The sequence below is a fragment of the Topomyia yanbarensis genome, chromosome 3, assembly GCF_030247195.1.
Source record: "Topomyia yanbarensis strain Yona2022 chromosome 3, ASM3024719v1, whole genome shotgun sequence".
Lineage (NCBI taxonomy): Eukaryota > Metazoa > Arthropoda > Insecta > Diptera > Culicidae > Topomyia > Topomyia yanbarensis.
The window spans coordinates 357,254,728-357,281,892 of NC_080672.1; the positions used below are offsets into that span (position 1 = coordinate 357,254,728).

General features: G+C 36.0%; 2 protein-coding genes across 6 annotated transcripts; both read right to left on the reverse strand.

The window, feature by feature from the left end:
* On the reverse strand, positions 1 to 2,650 carry LOC131692884 (fibroin heavy chain-like). Of its 2 annotated transcripts, none has more exons than XM_058980242.1 (3): positions 2,558 to 2,650; positions 2,307 to 2,499; positions 1 to 1,929 (listed from the first exon to the last, which is right to left on the reverse strand). In XM_058980242.1, the coding sequence occupies exons 1-3, from the start codon at positions 2,585 to 2,587 to the stop codon at positions 245 to 247; spliced, it is 1,908 nt and encodes a 635-aa protein (XP_058836225.1). In that variant the 5' UTR covers positions 2,588 to 2,650; the 3' UTR covers positions 1 to 244. The 2 variants fall into 2 exon arrangements, with proteins under 2 accessions (XP_058836225.1, XP_058836224.1); XM_058980241.1 differs by having other exon boundaries at positions 2,283 to 2,499.
* Positions 2,651 to 13,430: 10,780 nt separating this feature from the next.
* LOC131691937 (uncharacterized) lies at positions 13,431 to 25,572 on the reverse strand. 4 transcript variants are annotated; one of them, XM_058978704.1, is made up of 5 exons: positions 25,236 to 25,529; positions 25,030 to 25,167; positions 14,645 to 15,028; positions 14,520 to 14,584; positions 13,431 to 14,462 (listed from the first exon to the last, which is right to left on the reverse strand). In XM_058978704.1, exons 1-5 carry the CDS (start codon positions 25,340 to 25,342, stop codon positions 13,534 to 13,536), a joined length of 1,623 nt encoding a protein of 540 aa, XP_058834687.1. In that variant the 5' UTR covers positions 25,343 to 25,529; the 3' UTR covers positions 13,431 to 13,533. The 4 variants fall into 4 exon arrangements, with proteins under 4 accessions (XP_058834687.1, XP_058834686.1, XP_058834685.1 ...); XM_058978705.1 differs by having other exon boundaries at positions 13,548 to 13,919; positions 14,035 to 14,584; positions 25,236 to 25,572; XM_058978703.1 differs by having other exon boundaries at positions 13,431 to 14,584; positions 14,651 to 15,028.
* Between the last annotated feature and the right edge of the window lie 1,593 nt (positions 25,573 to 27,165).

The window sequence follows — 27,165 nt, forward strand, 5'->3', positions numbered from 1 at the left end:
TTTATTTTATATTTTTTGTTACAATTGGTTGAATAATTAATTGAAAAATTTATTTAAAATAATTTTCTGAAAGCCCAAAAAAGGTAACTTTTGAATTAAATCCGAGTTTATTGTGATACTAGATCGAAGTCACTCAAAGTTACGGCAAAACATCTGGTTGCCACAAACGAAAAAATAGTTAACAAACTACACTTAGAGGGTATACAGATTCTCATTAACACCACTCGAAAATCTATGAAATCTTTTATCCCTTAATTGCAAAACTTGCTTCTGTCATTTCACCTTCATTCATATACCTCGTTTCGGAATTGAAACCTAGTTGATCTATGTTTGTATTATATGAATTTTGGCCGCCACTGATTCCATCAGAACTCGCACCTGAGTCATGAGAAAGTCCGTACGATCCATTATCATTCACCCTTCCGTTTAAATTTTTTAACCCGATCGATTGTTCACCTTGAGCTTTGGCCCCATTTGCTATCGCCGCATTTGTTCCTCTGTTCGCGTTATAACCATTTACTGCCTCGGACCCATATCCGGATGGACCAACGCTATTCTGGCTTCCCGTCACACCAGATGCCACGCCACCACCAGAAGTTTGAAATCCCGCTCTATTACCCAAGTTGTAGCGAGAATCCGATCGATGTCCACGTGAATCACTCCCGGCAATACTTCCACTTAAACCATTTGACTCACGTTGAAATCCATTATAAATAGAATTCTCAAAATTTGATGAACCATCAGTTAATCCGGTACCCGTTTGCCCACCAAATTGGTTTCCTCTTCCACTAAGCAAGCTTGGATTTGCGTATCCAGCATTGTTCCGAAAATAATTCAAACCGTTCGCATCGCCGACTGTAGATCCTTGACCCATTGAGATTCCACTTCCAGCGGAGACAGGGTAGGATCCGTCAACGCCGAAGCCCCTACTTCCTTGCGATCTCGCAGTTTCAATAGGATTCGTTCTGATTGAAGTAGAAGCGGTTTGTCCAAAGCCGTTTGAATGTGATAAACTTTCGTCTGCACGGTTTTGTCCATTGAGGGCAGCATTGCTGTGTGATAAATGTCCTTGATCACCACTTCCTGTAGGTTCATGTTGGTTTTGGGCTAAGGATGACCCTTGGGAAGCTAAAGCACTATTTTGTGTGCTTGTGAAGTCACCACGAGAGTTTGGATTGATATTTACGGGATCTACAGCTGACGTTCGGATTGTGTCACCTACTGAGCCGGCTGGTCTATTATTGTTTGTTGAGACTGGTACTGTGTTATGTGAAGATCCAACAACAGCTCCTCCAGTGGAAGCACGGTTTGCCAAATTTTGATAGCCACCAGAATTTTGAGATGTTGTAGGAGTAGACGTAGACAGCCCATATGGTAAGGCATTACCTCTGTTGGATAGGTAGCCAGAGCCAAATCCGGCTACGAAAGATGAATCTTGGTACCTGCCGTCGCCACGGAATGGCGAATATGGACCGTTGTAGAAACCATCAGATCCAACCACTGTTGTAGGATTAAGTCCACCTCCAACTGAAGCTAAACCAGTACCCTGGGCACCAGTTTCGTCGACTCCTCCAATGCCATTATCAACTTTTGCCGCATACCCGACATTTTGTACTCCCCTTTGAGACCCAGCAGAGGAAAATGCTCCAGGCAGTCTACCCCAAGCAGGATACACACTGCCATATGGTCCGATCAGATAACGGTTTCCGAAACCATTCGGTCTTGCAAATCTTCCACTGATCGGTGCAAAACCAGCCCCAGCGAAGTAGGGTTGCCCACGACCACCTGCCCCATTTAGATACCAATTGCTTCCACGAGGACCTGCAGTTGCATAGTGAGATGAGTCCGCGGTGCTCTGTCCAAAAGCGTAGGATCTACCGGCATCCAGGCTACCGCCAACTGCCGCACCTCGTGAAATTCCGTTTTGAGCTGTAAACGGGAAGAAGTGAAAAGATTTAATCCATCGATGAGCATATAGTGCTGAACTGCACAATTCTGGAGAAATACTTCAATCGTTCAAATCTTGTAGGTCACTCTGTCTACTTTCTCTTCCCGTCATTATAAAACTTTCCGCTCGTAAGACGGTGGTTACATGTTAAAGTATAAAAGTTTAAGCGACACTTATTGAAAGAAGAGAAAGAAACTAAAGAGCTTTTTTCATGGTTGGTTACTCCGGCTATATACGTATTTGTCCCATTAGATTCTCTTTATACATCGGACAATTATGCGTATAACTATAAGTAATTTTAATAGCAATCATTCTCAAAAATTCACATTCACACCTGTATTCAAATGATGATTCAAACCTCCACCTCCTGACTGGTAGTTGGTTGATTGTCCATTCTGAGCCCCATAACCACTGCCAACTGCTACGCCACTATGTCGAGTCTGATAGGAAGATTCGCCTGTACCATATCCACTACTGCGAAAACCATCGTTGAACCTTTGATGGTAATTTGTAGAATCAACTACCCAACAGCAATGAGTCAGCACACAACACTAGATTAAAACGAAGATTTTAAAAATCATTGTTATCAAACACTCAGATGATCCTCACCGCGAACACAAATTTCAGTAGCACTTTCATTATTCACTTCTAATATATTACTCCATCATAGTTACTTGATAGTTAAACTTACGCGAGTTCAGATTGAATGAACGGTCAATTCCATCAGCCGTGTCTATTTATATGCATGCTGCTTCTTAAAATCCCGCAAGTCGCAGACATAAATCTCCTTAGATTCTAAGGCTTAGAATATAAGTTCAAGATTTAATAACACATGTCTCAGTTCCCGCATGGAACCCATTGTCCTATCAGAGACACACCCCCAACTATCGTGGATCTTCATTTCGGTATAGTTAGGTCAGTTGGTGGGATATATTTTTTCATGACCTACAGCAAACCTACTATGTAGTACCTAGTAAGATCTAAATCTATTGATAGCTAATAACAGTATTTTTCATAACCTCCATTAACTGATGCTGCAAATTACTGTAGCACGACAGTATCGATTGGTAGCAGCCAATTATCTTGCTCATGCCTGGTTAATTCAATCAAGTGAACCGATGAATTATCGGATTAAAATATTTTCTCTATAGTGAAGAACTCATAAATCATTATGGTGATTACTGTATTGTTTGTGCTTAAAGCTGGCCGCAGGGGTTCCGGTACAACAGATGAAGGAACTGTTCGTTGTTTGGGTTAATCCAGAATTAATCGATTGTGAAAATAAAAGCGAAACTCCAAGGCACACATTCCAGAATATGTGAAGGGTAACAGTAATGCGCAGGAATTAAGCGTTTACGGGTTTAATTAGTAGCGCTTCAGATGCTGATTTGGCCTGGAAATATGCGCCTTGTAATTTTTAGGTGACTGGCATAATTATAATAATACCACTATAATCATTGATTTTATAAGATATCATCAGATGTCTGAACTCCCGTTGGAATTTTAATACATCTAACGGAAAGGGATGATCCATAAATGACGTAGCATTTTTTGAGTGATTTTTAACACCCCCTCCCCCATCGTAGCATTTCGTCACAAATCTCTAAAAACCCCCCCTGGTAAATACGTAGCTTGACGGTAACTCTCCCCCCCCCTTTGTCCCCGCAAATTAAAAAAAAATAAAAAACGATGTTGGTTATTCCCCTTGAAAAAAGCTACGTAGCATGTCATGACCCCCTACCCCCCTGTCGTCACACATCATCACAAAATACAAAACTCCCCCCTCCCCCATATAATGCTACGTCATTTATGGATGGTCCCAAACCGGTTTTTACTTTTTCTCATATAGAAAAAAATAAAAATATGCGAGAAAAAATAACATTTTCTGAGTTTCATCGAATTTATAAATAACTGGCAATGGAATGATCTTAGATTAGTACAAAGTTCAAAAAAATTCTATAAGAATGAGAAAATCGAATACTGCTTGTTAAACACTATATCTACTTTTATGAAAGATGTTATATTGGGGAATACAGTTAACTCTCTCTATGTCGATATTGAAGGGACCATCGACATAGGGAGAGATCGACATATAGAACACAATGATTTTCTTTGAGACAACTTTTCTTTCAGGACATCATAATGCATACCGGGAAATGAATATAGATGCTCGTATTGGGGGGAGTAGGGTAGTAGACGACGAGGTAAAGTTCACACGCACTGCAAAACATCAAGTTTGCTGTTTGAGTGGGAATCCCTTATTTGCAGCTTATCTTTCTGCCCCACATATAGGGGAACACGGGGAGACTTGACCAGGTTTTCAGCTAAACCTGCATAGATCTCTAAAAAAGTTTTCAATCCTTCCAAAGTCATTGAGATATAATGTAAAAAGGTATTATTCGTGTTCATGATTTTTTGCAGAATTTTTAGTTTACTTTTTCAAAAGTTATAAAAGTTTGTCTGAGATCGTTTTTTTTTTTGGTCAAGTCTCCCCGCTGCGGGGAGACTTAACCAAGGGCTGGGGAGACTTGACCAAGAGAATTCTGAAAAATCAGAACAAAAAATAATGACAAATAATACTGTAATCCTTTTTTTCCATATTGTCGAGGTCATTTGGTAGCAGTAAAAAATATAAAAGGGTGGCATTTAATAAATTTCGACTAAAACTATTTCAATGTTCCGATTTATGTAAAATCATTTCATAAAGTTAGTTCATAAAGAATAAAATAATGTATGAGTACTTTAGAAGTGATTATTAGGCGAGTAGATATGTCCATACAAAGTTTGATAAAAAATTACTTCATTTAACGCAAATTTATTAAATACGGAATCTTTTCTATTAGGAAAGAATTTTTCATTCCAAACTTTTAAAATTACCTTAACGGACCGAAATTAGTATAAAAATATTTTTGAAGATTTTTTAAGAACCTAATAGAACACGTCATAGCCAATAATAGAATTCTGCGCTTGTTCAAGTCTCCCCATGTTCCCCTAATCGACATTGTTTTGATCACGAAAGTATGATTTCCGTGCTACAGATGGCTGCATTTTAAATATTTTCATAGCATGTTAAAGTCAAAATTTTGTACCCAAAAATGCATAATTTCTAGAAAACTTCGATAAACGCAAATTAAGATAAATTCGTTTTACAAAGTCTCGTAGGAAAACATTGAATATCCACTTTACCCTAAATCATGTCTTTACTGCCCCTACATGCTGATTATTGATATAGAACTTAGTGCCCTGATCGCCAATTTTCATTTCATCATGTATATGCTTTGTGATGTCCTGAGAGAAAAAAACACATCGACATAGAGAGAGAATAATGTAGGCAAATATAAAGCTAGGTACATCGAGATAGGGAGATATCGATATAGAGAAAATATCGACATAGAGGAGTTTTTATACGTGCGATCTGAAGGGACCTACGAAATAATCGAGATAGAGAAAAATATCGACATAGAATATATCGACATAGAGAGAGTTAACTGTATCACCAAAAATGCGTTTTTTAAATCTGCAAGGGACAACCCAATGGGTTTGATTATAAGATTAATTAACCTATTTATCAATTAATATTTTTTTGGGTTTCTACGTAAGTGTCAATACCTCATTTAAGACTTTTTTGTTTGTAACAAATGGGGAAAACAGATCGAAAAGGTGAGTTAAACGAAAGCAATTATGTAAAAAAATCACCCCAAAGGCAGGAACCTGCAACCCTTGGGAATCCGGCCCAACGCAAAAACCCTTATGCTATCCCTGGGCTACGATGGCGTCCCAGGAAGAACACAAGATTATTGAGACATTCATCGAAAAGTACAAACCGCACCAATTGATAACTAAATGCCGCTGTAAGGTTGCCAGCATGTTTTTAGTGTAATTAATACTTATATTTGCGATTATTGCTTGAAAAGATTTGTAGTGGTAGTAATTAGTCTCCTATTTGCCATGAACTCCAATTTTTAAAATAGAAGTTGATTGATAAGTTTAGCTAATTATATCAATTTTTCAAATTCTGGATTCTAAAAAGATTTTCTAAATTTTCGTGAAGGTGGTGCATTTGTTAGTTTTTCTTGTGCAAAAAGTCCAAAGACTCTATAGAAGATAGTAGGATTGTCTGCATAAATCGTTTTAATCCGTTTTATCCAAGTTCTCCCCAAATGTTAGGTTTTTAGTTTAACTTCACTCAATATATCGGAAGCAGAACTAATGCCAGAATGATAGAATGATTATACGGAACGTTTTACCCCATTTAATAGTAAACTCAAGAGAGAAATTAAACATGGCAACATATTTCGGAAAGCATCTACATGCAGTTGATCAATAGTTGTATTGCTTATATAAAAAGGTCATGTGAATCGATTTCAGATAGTGAAAAAAGCCGCATGAAAAGCGTGAGCCCGTTTTACCCTATATTCTTCCTATAATTCAAGATTAATGCTAAATCAGGTTTTACAGAGATCGAATACGGCTCATCCAAAATAGTTATTATTATATAGAAGAGCGAATCAATTGATCCGATTTACCCCAATTCTTCTCAGAACTCAAGTGTGAAGTGAAATCTGGTCCATCATTTCAGAAAGAGGCTGAATGAAACTGATGAAATACATTATTTTTTTTTATATAAAATAGTCCGGGGAATCGGTTGAAAATAAATAAAACGACTACACGAAACATGTGTACCCGTTTCACCTCTGTTCCCAGAATTCAAGTTTGAAGTTAATCCTTGCTCCACCTTTAAAGAAACAAGCTGAGTTTGGCATATCATAAGTAACATTTATTATTTATAAAAGCCCGAGAAATCGATTACAGTTAGTTAGAATTAATTAAACCTCAGAAGAGTAAGGTATAATTTCACACCTACATTATATGAAGAATTAGGGTATACACGTATCGTGCGGTCATTCTAACTATCGATTTCCCGGAATATTTTGCATAAGAATTGCTACTCTTAAAAAGCCGCAGTCAGTCTCTCTCCTAGAAGCACAACCAAGTTTAACTTCCCATTTGAGGTATGGGAAGAATTGGGGTAAAACGGGTACACACGTTTCGTGCGGTTATTCTAAGTATCTTCAATAGATTCCCCTGAATCTTTTGCATAAGAAATACTATATTTGGTCCGCCACATTCAGACTCTTTCTGAAATGTAGCGCCAGAAGAAGAAGAAGAAGAATTGAGTTCGGGGAGGAATTGGGATAAAACGAGTACAGACGTTTCGGGCGGTCAGTCTAACTAAATTCAAAAAAACTTTTTTACTTAAGAATCTCTTTTATCTGCCGCATAGGGTAACCAACCAATTTTGGACCCCTAGAAGAAGTGAAATTACGGTAACGCCAAAAAATATTTACTTGCCTATGTTTTTTAATACAATACATGCACGAGTCTGCTCCAAAATTACTGTTCTTGAAAGAAACCTGTCAATGGATATTTTATACATTCACATAAATTAGAAAATGATATTTCTTCATAGCATGAATCTTTCACATTTCGGACCCTTCCACACTAATTTGGACAGTGTTCCAAGCATATTTTGGACACACTGAATGTGACTCAATATATTTTGGAAACAGTGAAGTTTTTTCTACTAAACTGAGCTACTGACTCGTTCTCTTTACAGTATATTTAATGCATGAATGAAGAACATAAGCAAATCAATGCCTGCCAATCAAAAATAGTACATTATTTCTTATAAAAATAGAAATAGAAAAACTTTTGGTAGTTAGGTTGCCGCAGACCAAACGAAGCAGCATTAAATGTTATGCAATAGAGTTAACAATAATATATTTCATGTAGCAATTCATCTGTAACAGTATTATGGAGTAACATCCTCAAGTGGATGATAAATCAAGGTTCAAAGTTCGTCAGGAATCTTCTTGTGCTAAATATTAATTTTTAAATCTTTTGTTTACGAGGCGGCTTCTTGGTATTCTTTCAAAGCTCAGCTTTGCTTTGTTTCCCTTCCTCTACTTTCCTCTTTTCTTCAGTTTTCGCCTTGTGGTATTCAACTGTTCGGCGCAATTTTAAAATAACAGGACTATGTCGCTTGAATTGTAATGTTCGTGTGAGTGTTTCAGGCGATTCTAGAAATTCAGCAAGCACACTCTTTTTATTGCTATTTAGCTGTGATGTGCCGCTTAAATTGGTCAACATATAGCTCTCGAATTCAACAAATTCGAGCTGCAAATGTTCTTCAATATGAATTTCAGAAGTCTCCTCTTTAGTCATATTATGATCTTCAAAGAAATGTTCCTCAATCGTTTGATTTTGACATCCATTGGTTTGAACATATATCGATAAAAAATATTATAATTGTACATTTAAATCCAATTTGAAAATGTATCATTTCCACCGGTTCCTCTTGGCTATCGTTGAAATATTAAACTTTTTCGGTGATATTTTTGAAAACTGTGGATTCTGTTTAATTTTAAACAATTAGAGAGGAACTAATGATATTGAAACTTAATAGACAACCCAAGGAATGTAATTGCTGCATCAAACCAAACAAATGCAGAGAAACTTGGCAGTGTAGGAGGCAAATACATTAACAGGGTCCAAAATATGTAGGGGTCCAAATTAGGTTGGTTACCCTATATTTTATATCACTGAAAAACTTTGAAAAATATTGGACGTTAACGACAACACGTCCGGGTGATTCGCCAGTGCTGCCACTCATAGGCTGTACTCGATTTTTTTGTACATCCAAATTATTACTTTTCATCAGCCGCTTTCAGCATCTTTCTGAAATGTGGGGTAAGTATAATTTCACACTTGTGTATGGGAAATAATTAGGGTAAAACAGATAAACACGTTTCGTGCGGTCATTATAAGTATGTTCAATCGATGCCCTGAACTGTTTTACATAAGAAAAACTACGTTAGTGAGCCGCGTTCAGCTTCAGATGAGTAAAGTATAATATCACACATTAATTATATGAAGAATTGCAGTAATTCTAACTAACTTCAATCGATCCGCCGCATTATTTTACATAAGGGCGCTTACAGAGTGGCGGCGAGAAGCCGAGCTCGCGCTTGCACTGACATTAGAATGTGAGATGCGAGAAACCTGCTTGCTGCAAACCAACTTCCTGCTTTTACTCTGTCAGGCTCCATTTGATATGCTGCAAGCAGGTTTCTCGCCTCTCGCACCTTACTGTCAGTACAAGCCTCAGCTCAGCTTCTCGCGGGCACTCTGTAAGCACCTACTTTTGAAAAGCCGCATTCAGCCTCTTTCCGAGAAGTACAACCAGGTTTAGCTTCCCACATGAGTTATGGGAAGAATTAAGGGTAAAACGGGTACACATATTTCGTGCAGTTATTCTGTCTTCAATTGATCCCCTGATTTTTTACATAAAAATTACTACTTTGCCGCCTTCAACCTCTCTCTGAAACGTTGAGTAAGGTAAAACTGCACACTTGTATTATATGCAGAATTGGAGTGAAACGGATATAAACGTTTCGTGCGGTCATTCTTACTATCTTTTATCGATTCCCTAGATTATTCTACATAAGAATTACTACTTTTCATCACCCACATTCAGCCTCTTTCCGAGAAGCACAGCCAGATTCATCTTCACTCTTAAGATATAGGAAGAGTTGGGGTAAAACGGGTACATACGTTTCGTGCAGTCATTGTAACTGCGTATTCAATCGACTCCCCAGAATTTTTGCTTAAGAAATACTACTTTCGATCAGCCGCATTCAGCCTATTTTTACCATTTTTTTCTGTTAACCATTTTTGTTAACGACCTATTGAGTCAATTTGTCAACAGTTGTTACGGCATTTAATTAGCAAGGGACTGGAAGGTGAAGTATATTTTTCAATATTTAGAGCCATAGTACTCAAGCGAGAGCAAGGAGTTGAAGGGAGAAAGTTTAGAAAAGCGTGAAAGGATCATATATGCAAGCTTAGAGCTCACCGGCGACTTAACTTTTTGTCTGCTACCGTAGGAGTCAGGGTCTTTTGGCATTAGAAATGCGAATCACCTGAGTCTACGGCATGTTCGGACAAGCGTAAAGTAACTTGTTGCTTCATGCTGTCGGAACCGGAAATTTACAGCAAAATGAACAATAGGCAAACAGAAAAATGATGTGATATCTGCTATGAAGCAAATTTCTATGTGGCATACTATTATAATTTCATTAGTTCTTACATGGTATCTATGCGTGACAGATAATTTTTATGTTCCACCACAAATTTCAAAAAATTATGTGTGAAATCAATATATTCAATATAACGAATTTTCTCGGTGTAAATTTTCGACTGTTATTGTTATGAAATGAAAGAGTTTGTATATACGCACAAGGAAATGAAAATTCATCAAAATTCAGTACGGGTTTAGATAATTTGTGCATTCTAGTCAGTGAAAATACATTAGCCAAGAATGGCCATTGTGTTGCTGGCTAAAGGAACAAAAATGACTCGTCGCTATGAAACGACGATAGAGGATTTTTTATATTTGGCCTATTTGACAGGTATATCCCGGAATCAAAACAATGATGTTCCTACCACCGATGCCAGCGACAATCCTAATCTAGTGTTCTGTATCTACTGTTCCAGCGGATCCCCCCAGAAAATTCCTGAATTTTCCCCCCTGAAAATTTTCAATTTGTGGAGAAATTTTAAATTAGTTTCAAACTTAAAATCAATGTAAACCAAAATGTTCACTGACTTTCATTAAATGATATTATCACGTATTACGTATTGCACAATGTTCATTTCAAAATCAAGGACTCGTAAGATTTGTAAACAAACATTTGTTTGCAAACCTTATTAGCCCTTTTCAAAAGTTAATATGTATATCTCTTAATTCGCTCTAATTTGAATGCAGAAAAATTTCTAATTGCTTCTACGAAGGGTAAAGATGTGGATTAATGTGTATTTTTTATGAAATTTCACTCAACATCGGAATAAGGAGCGAAACAAGTTTGTTTACAAAAATCTCTTTAGCCCTTTTGAACAATTAATATTGAAATATAGTATACTTCCTAGACAATAGGGCATTGCAAAAAAATTTTTTTTTTTGAATTCTCAAAGGCCCCCCCTCTTATATTGTGACAAATGTCAAAGTAAGCTCAGATGCCAAATTTCACATCATTTGGACAATTTTAGACCCCCGCCCACTTCGCTTGAAATTTTTTGAAATTGGTACTATGGGAAAATATGGAGGAAAAATACATTAAATGCTATAACTTTTGAAGTAGCAATCAGAAAATTACAATTTATACCTCTTTTGGAAGGAAATAATCTAAGTATTTGAATGAAGGTATATTTGTTTCTTGAAAAATACGGGAAAGTGGGGTACTGGGTCATTTTGGCCCCAAAATCCCCTATTTTTAATGATTTTTCTGCTCCGTGAGGCAAATCATACATATTTTGTAGTTTTTCTAATGTGAAAAAATCTCAGAAATCGAACGGAACCCTTTTGACTTTAGTTCGAATACGAGAAGTTGGAGTTATAGGGCTTTTTGTCAGTCATATTAAATTTTATCATTTTCTCATGTATATATCTCCATTATTCTTCAATCAATTTTCATAAAATGTAACTTACTGAACGTGCAAAATTCTGAGGAATAAAACAAAAATAAAAACGTTAAAGGTAAAATTCAGAAACATCAAACTTTTTGATATTTACTCTACAAATCTCATTTTTTTCATTATTTGTCCTAATACCTCAACTTCCCCTATTTTTCCAGGAATGAAACTTTTCTCATGTGATCCCTAAGCATATTTTACACTAAAAGTAGTAAATTAAATAAGAATTTTGTTGTTAAATGGAGTTAATATGTGCGATTTTATGATAAAAATGTGAAATCGACACTATATGTCAGATAATTTGATGTTCCTGAATTTTACCGGTAACGAATCTATTTTTGTTATAATCCTAAGGATTTTCCACGTTCAACAAGGTATAGTTTACGAAAATTGAGTGAACAATAATAGAGATATATTCACGAGAAAATGATGAAGTTTAATATGAACGACAAAAGGCCATTTAACCCCAACTTCTCGTATTCGGACTAAGGTCAAAAGGGTTCCATTCGATTTCTGAGATTTTTTCACATTATAAAAACTACAAAATATGTGTGATTTGCATCACGGAGCATAAAAATCATTAAAAATAGGGGATTTTGGGGCCAAAATGACCCAGTACCCCACTTTCCCGTATTTTTCTAGAAACAAATATATCTCCATTCAAATACTAAGATTATTTCCTTCCAAAAGAGGTATAAATTTTAATTTTCTGATTGCTACTTCAAAAGTTATAGCATTTAATGTATTTTTCCTCCATATTTTCCCATAGCACCAATTTCAAAAAATTTCAAGCGAAGTGGGCGGGGGTCTAAAATTGTCCAAATGATGTGAAATTTGGCATCTGAGCTTACTTTGACATTTGTCACAATATGAGAGGGGGGGCCTTTGAGAATTCAAAAAAAATTTTTTTTTGCAATGCCCTACTAGACAAATAGAGCCAATCAATCAATCATGTAAAACTACATCCGAAGCAAATCAATTTTTTTTCCGAATATAACAAATACATTTGAATATATGTACATCTCATCACACACCCGATTTTGCTTCAGCTTTAGAAGCACTGATCACATTGCCGTTTCGTCACGCCATGTTGGCTCTGTGCACCATCGCCAGAAATGCATTTGTCAGCACCTGACAAATTCTGCCTGTACATTTACGATGTGTTCAAAACCAGTATAATTTGGATTTTATTTTTCTGCCTATCTCAAGCATATATAACACTAATAAGTATACCAGATGGGTATACTCGTGAACTACAATAATGTGTTCATCATTGATAAATTAATGTGCTGATTACTGTCTTAATTCGTGAGAAAATGGGACTTTTATGAGATATAAACACAGTGAATAACTGATTTTATCAGTCATTGGTGCATTTTAGGCTGACAAAACGGGGATAATGTCAAAATTGGGAAAAAAATTTTTCTTTCTTTTTAATAAACCGAAACTGTTGAAATATTCTTTTTTGGTCCCTTTCTGACTCTTTCTGATTATTTAGTGTAAATTTCCCTAAAAACTAAAAAAAAAGTTTTGTTTGCATTTTTTGCATCTTTAAGAAAAGAAGTATATGCCCATAAAGGATTTACTCAAATTCGACTTGGTTCGTCAGCTAGAGCCCATCAAACAGATATTTATGTGAAACTGACAAAATCGGGGGTACATAAAATCAGAGGCTGATAAAATCCGTACGTATCATTGTACATTTTCAAAACATTGTTAGATTTCTGACGATTGATGCCAACGGCAGAGAAAAAAACATCTTTACGCTGTGATCGATGAAAGATTTTTGAAAATTTGTGCAATGAATCATGATATTACCTTTGATTTAAAATTTACACAGAGGTTGTATCCGGAACTCAACAAGTGTAACAGAATAACACCAAAGTAAACATTACAACATTTTCGATGAATAAAAGGACGTTTCCCAAATAACTAAAGAATAAAAGTTCAACCAATTCATATAATAATTTATTTACAACCCTGGTACAATTGAACACATTGACCTGGAATGTCACGTACAAGCTAATAATTAAATAGAAAAGGTAACTAACAATTCATTTTCGCTCACTTCGCCTCCGGCGTTCATACGGACGTTTAGCGTTGGTCTTTGGCTGAGTATCTCTTCGAAGAGCCTCGCTGGGCGAAGGAGCACGACCGCCATATGGCAGCAGGTCTATATTTTGTATGTGGGCCCTCACCGATGCACCGGGCGCTAGTCCCACGTACCAATCGCCGACGTTTTTGATAATCGTTGAATCTTTGGCAAACTCCCGCCAGTCTTTTTTCCTGTCTTCTTCCAGCTTTTTCCGATCGTAGGAAACCTCAGGGTAGTTGGTGAAATCGTTGGAGTTGAAAGTTCCGGGAGCGGACTCTTCGTAACTCGGAATGCCTGCTCCCGAGGGTCCTGACGGACCGCTGGAAATTCTGATATCGAACGGTCCTGATAAAGGAGATTCCTCAGTTGGTTCGTAGTCATACTTGGGTGGGATGAGTCCGATAATGCTATCATCTTGAGGCCTTCCGCCGTAATCGGAGTCTTCATCGGGGAAACCTACCTTATTATCAGTAGATTCCGGTCGATCCGTGCTCGATGGAATTTTGCTTGGGGGCGTTGTAGGTCTTTTCCGATCAAAGTCATCGTCGAAAGATGGCCCCTTCGGTCGGCCGCTATCGTAGCCATCATGGTCGGGAACCGATCCATCGTAACCACTGCCCGCAGGTCTTGAGCTGTCATAGCCCGATCCTGATGGACGTGTGTCATCGTATCCAGCAGCAGTTGGTCTGGATCCACCTGATCCCGGTCGTTCACTTACGGTAGGAAAAGAAGCTGGACCTGATGGTGCTGTGTTATGGCTTGGATTATTATTGTCCGTAACATCGCTTTGTTCAACGTGACTAATTCCAAAGTTTGTTGCTGGCTGCGCCAGCAAATGACTTCCCGCTCCAGTAGTGCTCTGAACTACCTTGTACCCAATCCCAGCTCCTGCGATATATTGAACAGTTCGTTGAATTCCTTTGTCATCCAAAAATGAGTACGAACCCCTTGTAATGCCATCTGGTCCAGTTGTTTCCGAACGCCGTTGATCTGGGCCAACCGACTGTAATCTGTGAAATACATTGCAATCAACAATCATAAAGATATACAGTCAAACCAACATATCCTACTTATACTGCCCAGAACCGCTAGGACCACTCTCAAATGCGACCTTCCCGCGGACCTGTTTGTGAGTTTTGTACAGTGGACTTTCGTAAGCTAGCGTGTTGGGAGCATCTGGTACAGGATTCGCGACTTCGAAGCCCGTTCCAGTGCCGGCAGAGTAGCGAACTGAATGCTGCTCTCCAGCATCATCAACGTAGGTGTACAAACCATTAACCCGCCCATTGCTGTCGGCACCCTCCCGACGTTGGTAGTTGCGAGTTTTGAACTGAAAATCGTAACTAGGATCGTCGTATGGATCCGCTAAAGGATCCTCTGGAGTTCCTACTGGACCGCGGGGTACTTGTGATAAGTTTTGCTTCCTGTGTATCTTGGGACCGCGGGCTCGGAACCTAATGGTGAGGAAGAAATAATGAAATACTTTGGTTACTTATATGGAATTCACAACACATTTTCTCATTATAATACAGCAAAGTTTTTTGTTCTGTGTTGAATGTCTATATCCTTCAATTGATCGTACAGTCATAGGATTTTATTTTTATATTTTTTTGTTAAATTTATTAGTTTACATTGCATTTCCAATTGAACATAATAGGTTTTCAGCCACAAGTGGTGACTTTTCATCCCTATTGCTTACATGATTCGGTTATTTACTATTAAGGTTCAACTGAGAAAACATCGAAAAGCGACCACCTTCGAAAACAAATGAAATCAATTAGTGGTATTCTAACAACACCCCAAATATATTGTTTGATTTTCATGAAGATTGTGTGAACGGAGGCGAAAAATATTGCATTTTTCGTATTCGAAGATGGCCGTTTTTACAGGCTTTCTCAGTTAAACCTTAATATATAGTACTGAGTGATGCTTCGTTGGTAAGCACAGAAGTTCCATTTGTCGACGAGGAATGTGGACCGATAACGTCTTTTGGTATAAGAAGCTAACAACTTAACGCTAGCTAGATAAGTCCATACCAGTACCAAATTGGTGCTAGTTCGATACTAAAATCCAAAATGTCACACTTATCTGCTGATCTAATCAGGAGTAAGTTGGTGTTAGGTACTGACGAGGAGAGCCCGAAACACTAAAAACCATACTTTATGTTGGGCATTGGGTTCTCGTGCAAAACAAATTTCGTCTTGTCCAAAATTTTTCCCGTTTGGGAAATTTGCATCTAACAAGCAGCTACCAACACATACAGATAAACCTCAAACAACCACCTAATCAACCAATAGCGAAGGGACAATAACTACGACAGGTGCATCCAAACCGACAACCAGCATTACCAAAAGAGAAACAAACGCCGATGAAGGCAGGTTTACAACAGCAACCCGTAAGAACAAGAAACAATAATAGGAACATCTGACCGTGAATAGCAAAAAAAGCAGTACCGATGACAACAGTGGTCGCAACGTGCCAAAACGTGCATTTAATTAATGGTGCTCTAGGAGTTGATTTGAACGATTTGGTGTGTTAGGAACACTTTTCTTTTAAAAGTGAGATAGAAAATTTATTTCCACTAGCATTCGAGATAGAGCCATGATGTCAATGACAAAATTGTAGAAAATTTCACTACGAGAAAACTTCCTACATATAAGCTCTTCAAAATGTATTGGTGTGAAGATAAGGTGCTTTTTTATTTCGTTTATAGAGGTTTTAACCTTGAGGTCATAAGCCTCTTCGGGTTAGAAAAATCTCTTATGAAAAATTTCTAACCCTATGTGCGGGGTCGGGACTCGAACCCAGGTGCGCTGCGTACAAGGCAATCGATTTACCAACTACGCTACGCCCACCCTCAAAGGAGATAAGGTGCGTTTTTTATGGGAGACATCAAAAAATCATTTTTTCATTATAACTCCTTCCTGAGATTTTTGTAATTCTTTAAATGTTCTATAAAGTTGTTAGAATTATGAAATTACAGATGTTTTTTGAAGACGTCAACATTTTTTATTACAAAACTTAAGGATTATTAAATAAAGTCTATTGAAGACACTGCCATTTCGAACGTCAATTACTAAGAAATGTATAGAAATATGTGGAAGACAGTTCAAATCTATGAGAAAGATAGTGAAAAGTGCTACAAGAAAAAATACTAGTCACAACGGGCATCCACAAGCCTTTATATAAAAAATTCTTTCTGGCAATGTATGTTTTGCATTTTGTAACAAAATAAGTACCGCAATATATCCCTCATATATTGTAAAGCAAGCTTAAGAAAAAATTGGGATCGAGGCGGATCAATAAGTTGACCCAGAGAAACGATTTAAACTAGTAATAGCCTTTTTAATTGGTTTTTAGAAGGCTTTAATTTTCTATAAAAAATAATTTTTAGGATTGCTTGATCTTGCCCAAAATATTGATCAAACTTCTATTCTTCTTTAAAAAATGAGGAAAAGTTCAATAAACTTGTAAATAACGTCAGAACCAGTAGTCGCACTAAAAAAAAATGTTCAAACGACCAAAAGTCCTTTAATTCAACATAATAATATTTCATATCGATGCACTACAACCGAAGATATTTGGATTTTACTGAACGTACTTTTTATTTTAAAGGTGAAATTCATTTTTTACTATAACTCGAAAACTGTTCTACTGCAATTTTTTAGGACTTCATTTTCGGATACAGAACTCAATTTTACATCAGAAATGGTGTTCAAATGTTTAGTTTCTGAATTTTATTTTGTGAGCTAGTGTTATTAACTTTTACTCATATCTTCGGCTAAATTTGGTCTAGCAACAATCGGTAAGATGCATTTTAATGGAATTTGGTCAATGAATCTAGAAAAAACAGCAAATGTTGGTTACGGTGTTGTCAAATATGAAATATTTAAATCAAAAACTGCATTTTCCTCGCACTAATTATATTTTTAATCTGAAAATTTTTATGCAATTGTGTTCGTCAGAAAAACATCTAAAACTTCAATATAACTTGAGCCAATCCCAATATAAAGCGATTTGAAGCAAAAAACTCACATAAAACATACGTTTTTCGCTATATCTGAGTAACTAAGCTGAATTTCAAAATTTCGAAAACGCCACTTTGTAGAGATTTTTCATATAAGTAACATAGCATATCTAACTCAGTTTACCCCAAAATGGCGTTTGTCATAAGATTGCACAACAGCGACAAACTGTTAATCGTAGTAGAACGTTGTATCAGGGCTCAAACTCTGTTTTGACCACATCCTCAAATCGCCTGCCCGACTATAAATTTTAGGGCTAATTTTGACATTTTCTTCTCTCGAACGGCCTTATAGGGGTTTTGCGTCCATAATGATGTAACATGATCTGACAAGCATTGCGTGTGGAGACAGGTTTTTGCTATGACATTTTTCTGCTCATTCCGATTTAGTATCTTCTACACCTTGTGAACATGCAGTGCAGAACATTTTGTGTTTTCTAGGGATTATCATTTCCAGTTGACCTTTGAATTCTTCGAATTTTTGAATATCCATTGTTTTAACTCTCATTGTAAATAAATAATGAAAATCTGACCCGATATTAATAATTCTACGATGCACTAAAGAATTTCATGTATTTGGCAACGCCTTGTTAGGATTTTTACTTACTTACTATATTTGTTTTTTGTGTTGTTTGCACCTTACAAAATTTCGTTCAGTTTTCAGTGAGCATCTCAAGTCATCAGAATTAATTCATTTAAGAATTCATTCAGTTCTTAAGCTCCTACCGAAATCCTGGCATTGGAAAATGAGTTTCTCGAAATATTGGTAAAAATTCTTCGAAATGACGAGTTCTAAAATATGTTTTATGTTTTTTCTGAAACACACTCTTTTATAACTTTTCTTGTTTTAATATTAAGGAGGGAAGCAAATAATATTGGTTGTTCTCTTCTGCATAAAAAATCATTCACTATGCTGCTGAACCTTCTTTCTAAACCTTTAATTCATTTTAACGATTAACAAACTGGTTAGTTCAGCTGGCCTGTCTAGGAGAGTACCATCTCTATCACTTGAAATACATGTGTTTTGACAGCACGCAATTTTCAGTAGCAGTTTGATCACTCGCATTTTGAAAGTGCGGAGTCCAGGTTAGTGGGAAGTGCGCGATCGTAGGTAATATATGTGTTAAAACATTCATTAAACGTTTACCGTATTTGTTCAAAGACAATCGGGAAAATTCATAACAGAATTGTAACCAGACCCGTAGCTTGCGGTTGGCCGAGTTGGCCCAAAACTTAGGGGGTCGCAGAAATTTATATCTGCTTTATAGAGGAAGTAAGAATTAACTATAAAATAAAACAAGATAAGTGTGCCATTTCAAGGTACACACTAATTTATTGTTCGAAAATCGAACGAAAATAGAAAACCAAAGTACCGTAAACCGGGGTGACTTTGATCACTCGAAACTTTTTTCCTAGATCGCTTATTAAGCTAGAATAATGTACCGAATCATTTTAATTGGAACTGATTTTTACTCTAAACTTATGAAATACTGATTTGTTTTACTTTTTGAGTATACTGTTCGGTTTTTTGTTACAAAAACTACAAAAAACCGAAATTTGGCTTTACCTTATTTTTACAAAGCTTTGTAAAGTGCCTATTTCTTATAAAACCAGTTAATCTCAGATTTGAGCAAAAGTAATCAATTACAAGCGAGCTTTTACTTTCCTTTAGATTGGGATGTGCCAACTTTAGTTTTAAGAGTTGGTTTATTTTAAATACATTTTTTTGTAAAACTAGTTGGCAATTATTTCAAATTTTTTTAAGCTAAAATTCGCAACATTTTTTATTGTTCAATATTCAAACGTATTAGAATGGATGAAACTTTTTGTACATTGATAAAGCATTGAAATAAAACAATTTTTTAAAGGTTTTCAGAACCTTTTATTCTAATTGGACACGAATTATACGAATTTTGGTTACTCGAATTTTACAGTACATTGAAATACTTTGTATAATACCAATTAACATCTATTTAACAATGAATATCTTTCCAGAATCACTTTAAACAAACATTTCAATAAAAAGCATTGACAACGATAACTTAATGTGGGTGAACATGCAGGTTATCAAAGTCACCCCGGAATACGAAAACGGACTTCAATTTGAAATCATTTTTGGAAAAAATAGCTGCGAGCGGAAAATTTTAGGTAAAACCATCCAATCATGTTCTCCATGCATGGTTTAAAAATATTAAACTTGAAAAAAATGTGTTGCGTCTAAAGATATGTAATGATTACTTCGAAAAGTGATCAATGTCACCCCGGTTTACGGTAAACCTTCAAAAAGGCATAAAACTGGGACTCCTATACTACGCCACAACCCTGACTTGGACTACCTTGTACAGTTAACTCTCTCTATGTCGATATTGAAGGGAACATTGAGATAGGGAGAGATCGAGATATAGAACACATTGGTATTTTTCGGGACATTTTTTTTTCTTTCAGGGCAAGCCGCGAAACGAAGATAGATGCTCGTCTTAGGGGGAAGTAGTGGAACGCGACACAGTGTACGCGTCTGGAGTAAGAAATATTTGTTTCGCATTTTTATTCATAAGCCTTATAATGTTTATAATTATGCAAAATTGAAATCGAAATTATTTTGACTACGGATACTACATGTTCGTACAAAATTGTTTAGATATTTCTCATGTTTTAGAGAAATTAATTCGGTTATTAATCCCCCTGCAGTTGAGAAGACAAAATTGGGCAGAATATAAAAATTCCGTTGCTTGCTTTGTTTTGAAGTTTCCGAAATATCTCGAAAAGGGATTTGCCATAATCTTGAATTTTTATAATTGCATTTTTTGCTAAACCTGTGTACGCAAATGATGGAGATGTATAGCTGTACGCATCAAGGATTTAAAAAAAATCATTTGCATAGTATATTTAAATTTGTTAACGTTATAGAGCACTTCGTAAAATATTGGGTAACAATATTTTCTCTAATTGATCGAAAACTTCGTTTCGGCGCTATGTATATTTCATGGGCATTTATGGCCAAAATTGCTTCAAAAATCGAAACATTCAAGATATCATATTAAAAGTTCGTTTTGCTAATCCCGTTAATTAAATATTAGTTACGCAATCTTTTTTTTTACTTTTTGGATAATCCAATCTAGAAATATGCACATCACATGATTCCCTTTTCAGAAGAGTCCCTGGAAAACGGCCTTGTAGCTTTAAATATTTTTGCAGATGAAAATTTACATGATATTTTTTTTATATTTTCAATAGAATGTCTTGAAATCCAGTTTTTAGATTATTTGTTCAAGGATATCATTGGGGTGCTCTTTACCCATTTGAAGTGATCGTAAACGAACCTATTGTTAAATATTCCGCTGTAGTATGCAATTCTCTAAAAAATCTCTCATGCGTGTAGTAGTAATAGAACAAATTTTTGCTTTGAAAATATAGCACATCCAGATGAATATGCCAAACACGAGTTTTTTTACAATGTCTGATGTGTCTCTTTGTAATAGAACATATCAGTACATAACAAGCAAATAGTCATCGGACTAAATGCCCTAATCGTCAATCTTTATTCCATTCTGTATCTGCTATGTGATGTGCCGACAGAAAAAAAAGATCACATCGACATAAAGAGAAAAAAATGCAGGTAAATTTCAAGCTAGGTACATCGAGATAAAGAAAATATCGAGATATGGCGAGAGGAACGTCACTTCAGAATAATTATTATATTCCGTTCGATTTTGCATGAATTTTCATTTTTTCGGCAATTTTAGAAAATTTAAACAATTTTCTATCACATCGAGTATTGCTAAAATATTTGAAAAAAAATCAACAAATTTATCCAACCTCAATCCAATTTTGCTCGAATTCCGCTCAATTTGATGTAACTGGCAACTCTGCATGCTCTATTTTCGGAACTTTCAATAATTCTGGCAACAAAATTTATGTTTCTGTTTTGATTTGTTCCTGTAGTTATGCTGCTGGCAATGTTTTGTTTTGATTTTATCGAGCACTGAAACTGTCAAAACGTGAAATTCGAGCAATTCAATTTATTTTTTATGACACATTTCAAACTATCCTCGGCCATTCCAAACCATTATCAAGTAATGTCGGAAATTCGAATCATATACCAATTTTAATTTTATGTTTTTAAGGGGTTACATTACTTTATCTGAAAGCACAACTCCTTGAGAATATTTTCCCAAATTTTCATAGCGATCCGATCAATAAATCAAAAGCGTTTCGAAGCGCGCCTCGCCTACCAAGAGCAGCGGTAACTTGAAATTTCAAACTTGATGCATTTTCCGTGATCACGATTACCGAAAAACTACTCAACCGATTTTCTTATTTTTTTCAGTTGTTCGTAATTAGTTTTTCTCATTCCTTAACGTTTTATCATGCATTGAATTTTTGTTTCAGTGATAAGAATTTTTAAATGCAATAAAAAATATCGATTTTTAGGAAAAACGGGAGTATGCAGAATAAAATTACTATTTATTCAACCAATCGTTAAGATACGAGTAATACTCCCATACCAATGGACTTCCATAGCGATCACCGCCACCGTCTCAAATAAAAAAGGCTTCAGGGAAAAAGCTATAATTTCGCCAATACTCAATATATTTTTATAAACTAATGCTTGTTTTTTTCACTAAAAAATGTACTATCAAAATACATTACATTGTTCTTTTATATAAATTCAAACTTTCTTCAAATTTTTTTCGCAAGAAGGTATGTAACCCCTTAATATCATTATAATAACCCAACGATATCAACAGAAAATGTAATACTGATATCGAAGAAAGAATACAAAAAGCAAAGCCTTGGTACTACAATCCATTTGCGGAATTTTCGGCAACAGATTTCGCAGCCGATTCGGAGTGTACAGAATATTGCGGGGCTAGTTCTACACTAAATAACACAGCGTTATATTATAAAATTGACTTAATGTGACCACACTTCGTCAATGAATTACCATGATCCTTATCCTTTTGCTGGGGCAACTGTCAAAAATGCTAACCCATGTGGCTAAATTGACTGTTAAGGAAGACCGACCGTGTCAAACGAGGACGTGTTTACATTTTCGTAGAAAATCAATAAAAATTATACTCATCTTTTAAGGTATTAACTTACAGTGACACAATCTCATTTTCGTACACCGCTGTGCGGAATGCTTATATGCATTTTACAAGTAAAAAAGTAGTTCACGAGACATTTTATTTATGTAGAAATAGTTTACTAGACAGCATAAGGAAGATACAATAATTATCTTTGTACTACAAATGCTCATTTTTTCACAAAAAATCATAATTCTAAAGATAGTCAAATATACACGCAATCTCATATTCGTACAGTACATATATTTTTTCAAAAATAATTGAAATTTCTATAATAAATATTCAATGGTATGCCTTTTGTTTGTAATTACAGTTTTCAATCGTATTGGAAGGCTAACCACTAGTTTTTGTGTGCATTCAACTTAAATTTTATCCCATTCTCCTAAATAGTAGTTTCTAAGATCATTCTCATTATAATCCGGATAGTTTTGCAATTTTTAACCAAATACTCCCATTTATTTTTCTAATCAGTTAATAAACGGGGTCTGCTGCGAGAGAATCCATAACTTTTAAACATTTATAAATTTATTCTAAACGCTTTTTGCACGCCTTATGCTTTAGGTTCTTCTCTTGATAAAATTTCCAATGTCCACCATTTTTTAGTAAAAGTACCATTTTACGGAAGCTTTGCTTTAAAATTTATTATAAGACATTCATATTAAAATACACATTCTGATCCATCATTCCATCAATGAAGACCAAATTTCTAGCATTTCTAGTGGACATATAATACCCCATACAATAACTGCACTGTCCCTGCGCTTAGCTGCTGTTATAAGACTATTACGTCCAGATCTGAGTTCGATTTTCTCCACCCAAAACAACAGCCATTTGAGTCAAAGATGTTGAATTTGGACTCGTAGACAAAGTTTAACATCTTTCCAATATTCCAATAAAGTTGTTTAGTGTATAAAAAATCAATTCTTTGTTCTTCTCATTGATGAACAGCTTCTTGCTCAGAACACAGGCATTGTAATTGTTCGTTCTCCGTATATTACGAGCCGTACCAGAGTAGACTTATACTTAAATGCTACGATTCAATTTATTTACCATGTATATAACATTAATTATTCGATTTTCCCAAATTTTTCTAATTAAAAATCGTTTATCCCTCATCGTAAATTTTTTACAGTTCAAGTTTTTCGCAATATCTGTTCTGCATTTCGCCACATCAAAGTTTTAACAACATGTTAAATAGTTGGACGCAACCTTTGAACAATTTCAAAGATTTTATGAAGTGATTTAGCTTCATTTTTGTGAGTAATAATTAGTTTCCGTCCCATAATGGCAGTTAATTTACTTTTTTTTAAGCATTTCTTAAACTAGCGTTGAGGAAACTGTGCCAATGAACACTTTTCTGTAGTCATAAAATCTATTTTTCAAAGTAAAACAAAAAAAAATAAAGAAATAACAGGTCTTAAATTACAAATTAAATGACTTTTCAAAAGTGTACGAATATGAAATTGTGCCTTTTTCACACCAAGTAATGATTTTTTTATGTGTAGTGTACGGAAACTTGCACACTTTAGATTACTAATGATACAAAAATGACATATGATGATTCTACTACCACATTTACAAAACAATACCTATATTAAATAGCGCAAACGTTTGTGAAACAATATTAAACATATACACTAGAGGTGTACGAATATGAGATTGTGTCACTGTATATGTTGCTATCTTTAGAAACATGAGAACTATTGGTTTATGTCATAAAAGAATTTTATTCTTCATTTAATGACCCAATTGAGTATCTATGAGAAGTCATGGGCCTTCTTTAATTCTGCTCTCCTACTTATTTGATCCAGTTTTGATGGAGGAGCATCTGTTAGCTCTGTTTATGGTAAAGTTAAACTTAGGATGCTCGCTTCGACTTTTCCTTTGATCCAAATTTCACATTTTCACACCAGTTTCTTATGAACAAAACAACCATATTAGAATAATTTTATGTGCAATACAGATCATATTTTGTATTCTGTTGTGAGCTTTTAGCAAAAAACTCTAATTCTGCGCGCTATCTACGTTGTCTACATTAAAGCGATATAGGCCATTAAAAACAAAAGCCAAACAATTTGTTTTCATTAAACTGTACACAAATTGTATTCCCACATAACATTAGTTTGGGAAAACCAGTAACCACAACAATCGCGATGATAGCCCTGATTTCCAACATTGTTCAGTGCACTTGAAAGCGACACAATTTCCATCAATCATTCATTCAACCTTGGTCCGGAACTCTGGAGCTAAAGTTCAATATCGCGTTGTGAAGGATCTATTCGGAGGAACTTTTGCGCCTCATATTTTAATGGTTATGCGCAGGGCAACGTAATCACGAACTTACCCTCGTGGTCCGGCTGTGTATACGGTTTCTTCCACACGACCCGTATCCGGTTGGCGACTGCCATAGCGACCTCTCACTATGGTTTTCGGGTTACCGCTGGCGGTGTGGTAATGACCTCCAACATCAGAATTTTTCAAACTGCAACATATAATTAGACAATTATGTTCCTACAAGGACACCGGTTCACAACATCGTTCTGCGATTACCCAAAACTAAACGATCCATCTGAGTTTATGTGGTTAAAATCCGATTGATCCGTTCGAACTGATATTAAACATGCTAACACTACACTCGTTGCTAAAAGCAATTTCATTGTCCCTGAGAGTCCTTTTAGTGCACTAAAATCACCAAAAAACAGTCCATTGATTTCAATGTTCTAACAATTCCTAAAATAATTGTAGTAATTATTCACAGCACAACTGCTTCGTCAGAACCGTTCTGCCGAAAAACGCGCCCGCACTTTTCCACCGGTCGAATTTCAATTCAAAACTGAATCTTACCGGCACCAAGCCACTTCTTTATATACATTTTCCCATAGATGCTAATTTCCTTGCTCGTGTTTTCCTAGCACCTCTCGAAATGTTCTACTAGTATGGGCCACCCCAAGCCGCTATACCATTATAAGCACTATACTCATCAAGCACTAAACCTGCGTTAAGCCGGGAGCTATTATATTTTTTGAAGATTTAAGATTAAAACAACGCTGCTCTATACAAACTTACTCAGGTCGGTGCCTCGGGTAGGGGGTGGGTCAAGTCGGAAACGACCCCCTAGACTCCGTGCTACTGTGCCATCTTATAGAGCTAATGACGCGCTTTGTATGTTAGCCGTCGTCCAACAATCGGTCACGATGCTGGAAAACAGTCAGCGTGCTTACCCATTGGATTGGACCTAGAACAATGGAAGGAGGTGAAAATACCTTAGATGACAATCTTGTGTAGTTTGAGCGTGAAAATTGTGCTCGAAAAAACGTGCTATCTGATTTGTCGAAGCGCAGGTTTAGTGAAATTCGATAAACTGATTTAATAATTGAGGTTCTTAATTTTAAGTAGGCGTAATGTACATAATGTACCTACGCATTAGATTTAACGTCTTTCGTATAATCGATTAAGCTTTACTAAAATCTTACGAAAGTTTTGTTAGGAATGCGCTTCTTAGTATGATGATAGTTCTTTTTCAATCATTACACTGTTACATTTTTACTAAGTGCATAAAATGCGTTCATTTTATAATCAGAAAATGTTTACTTGTTGGTCCAAAGTTAGTAAAACTTATTTTTTGTACTATATACTTATTTAGCTGTCTTTTAATGTAAATATTATTTATTTGATAGAAAATATAACTTGTCTGGTTGCCTGAGTGCGGATTTTAAAAAGTTAAACATCATACGCTGATAATAAATGCTGAGATGATGAATATAATGATATACTTCCCATGTCTCACGAAAAGATGCGGATATCCCTCCCGAACACTCATCAATCATTTCCACTGTACATATTTATTTTCTACAAACTCGTCCCATCCGTACTGATCACTTACCTACCAACTGTACACTATTTCCTATTCACTCGATAATAGGTGATATCCGCCGCCAAACCAAAACGGATCCAAGAGTTTATTTTAACCTTTCTGCAGAAATGTTTTCCACCCAAGCGGATAAGCTGTCCAAAATATCAACAAAATTCCACCAGCAAAACTTCGTCGGTATCCACTGCCAAGCACCTGTATAGTATGCAAAAAACAATCCAAAGCTACCGCTGAACCTCCCACGCCATTGAAAACTGAGACCTTAATCTGACTTTTCAATCTTCGCGCATCTTCAGCTTACTGCGGCAAAGGTACACTACACATTCTGGCTGTGTGCCGGTTCAGTAACCATCACATGAACTTATTTTATCAAGAGCCGACCGACAAAACAATTGGAAATTATGATGAATACACCCTTGACTTGTTTCCCGAAAATGCTAACGAATTGAAAAAGATCATCTCCGCCACCCGGTGTCGGCGCGGTGGTCAGGTCATCTCGCATAATGCGAAAACTCATTCAGTTAAACGTGCTTAAGCCGTAGACTTTTAGATGAACCCATAGATTTTGACACGATTGGGTGGTAGGTGAACACCTTCCCTTCTGGTGGC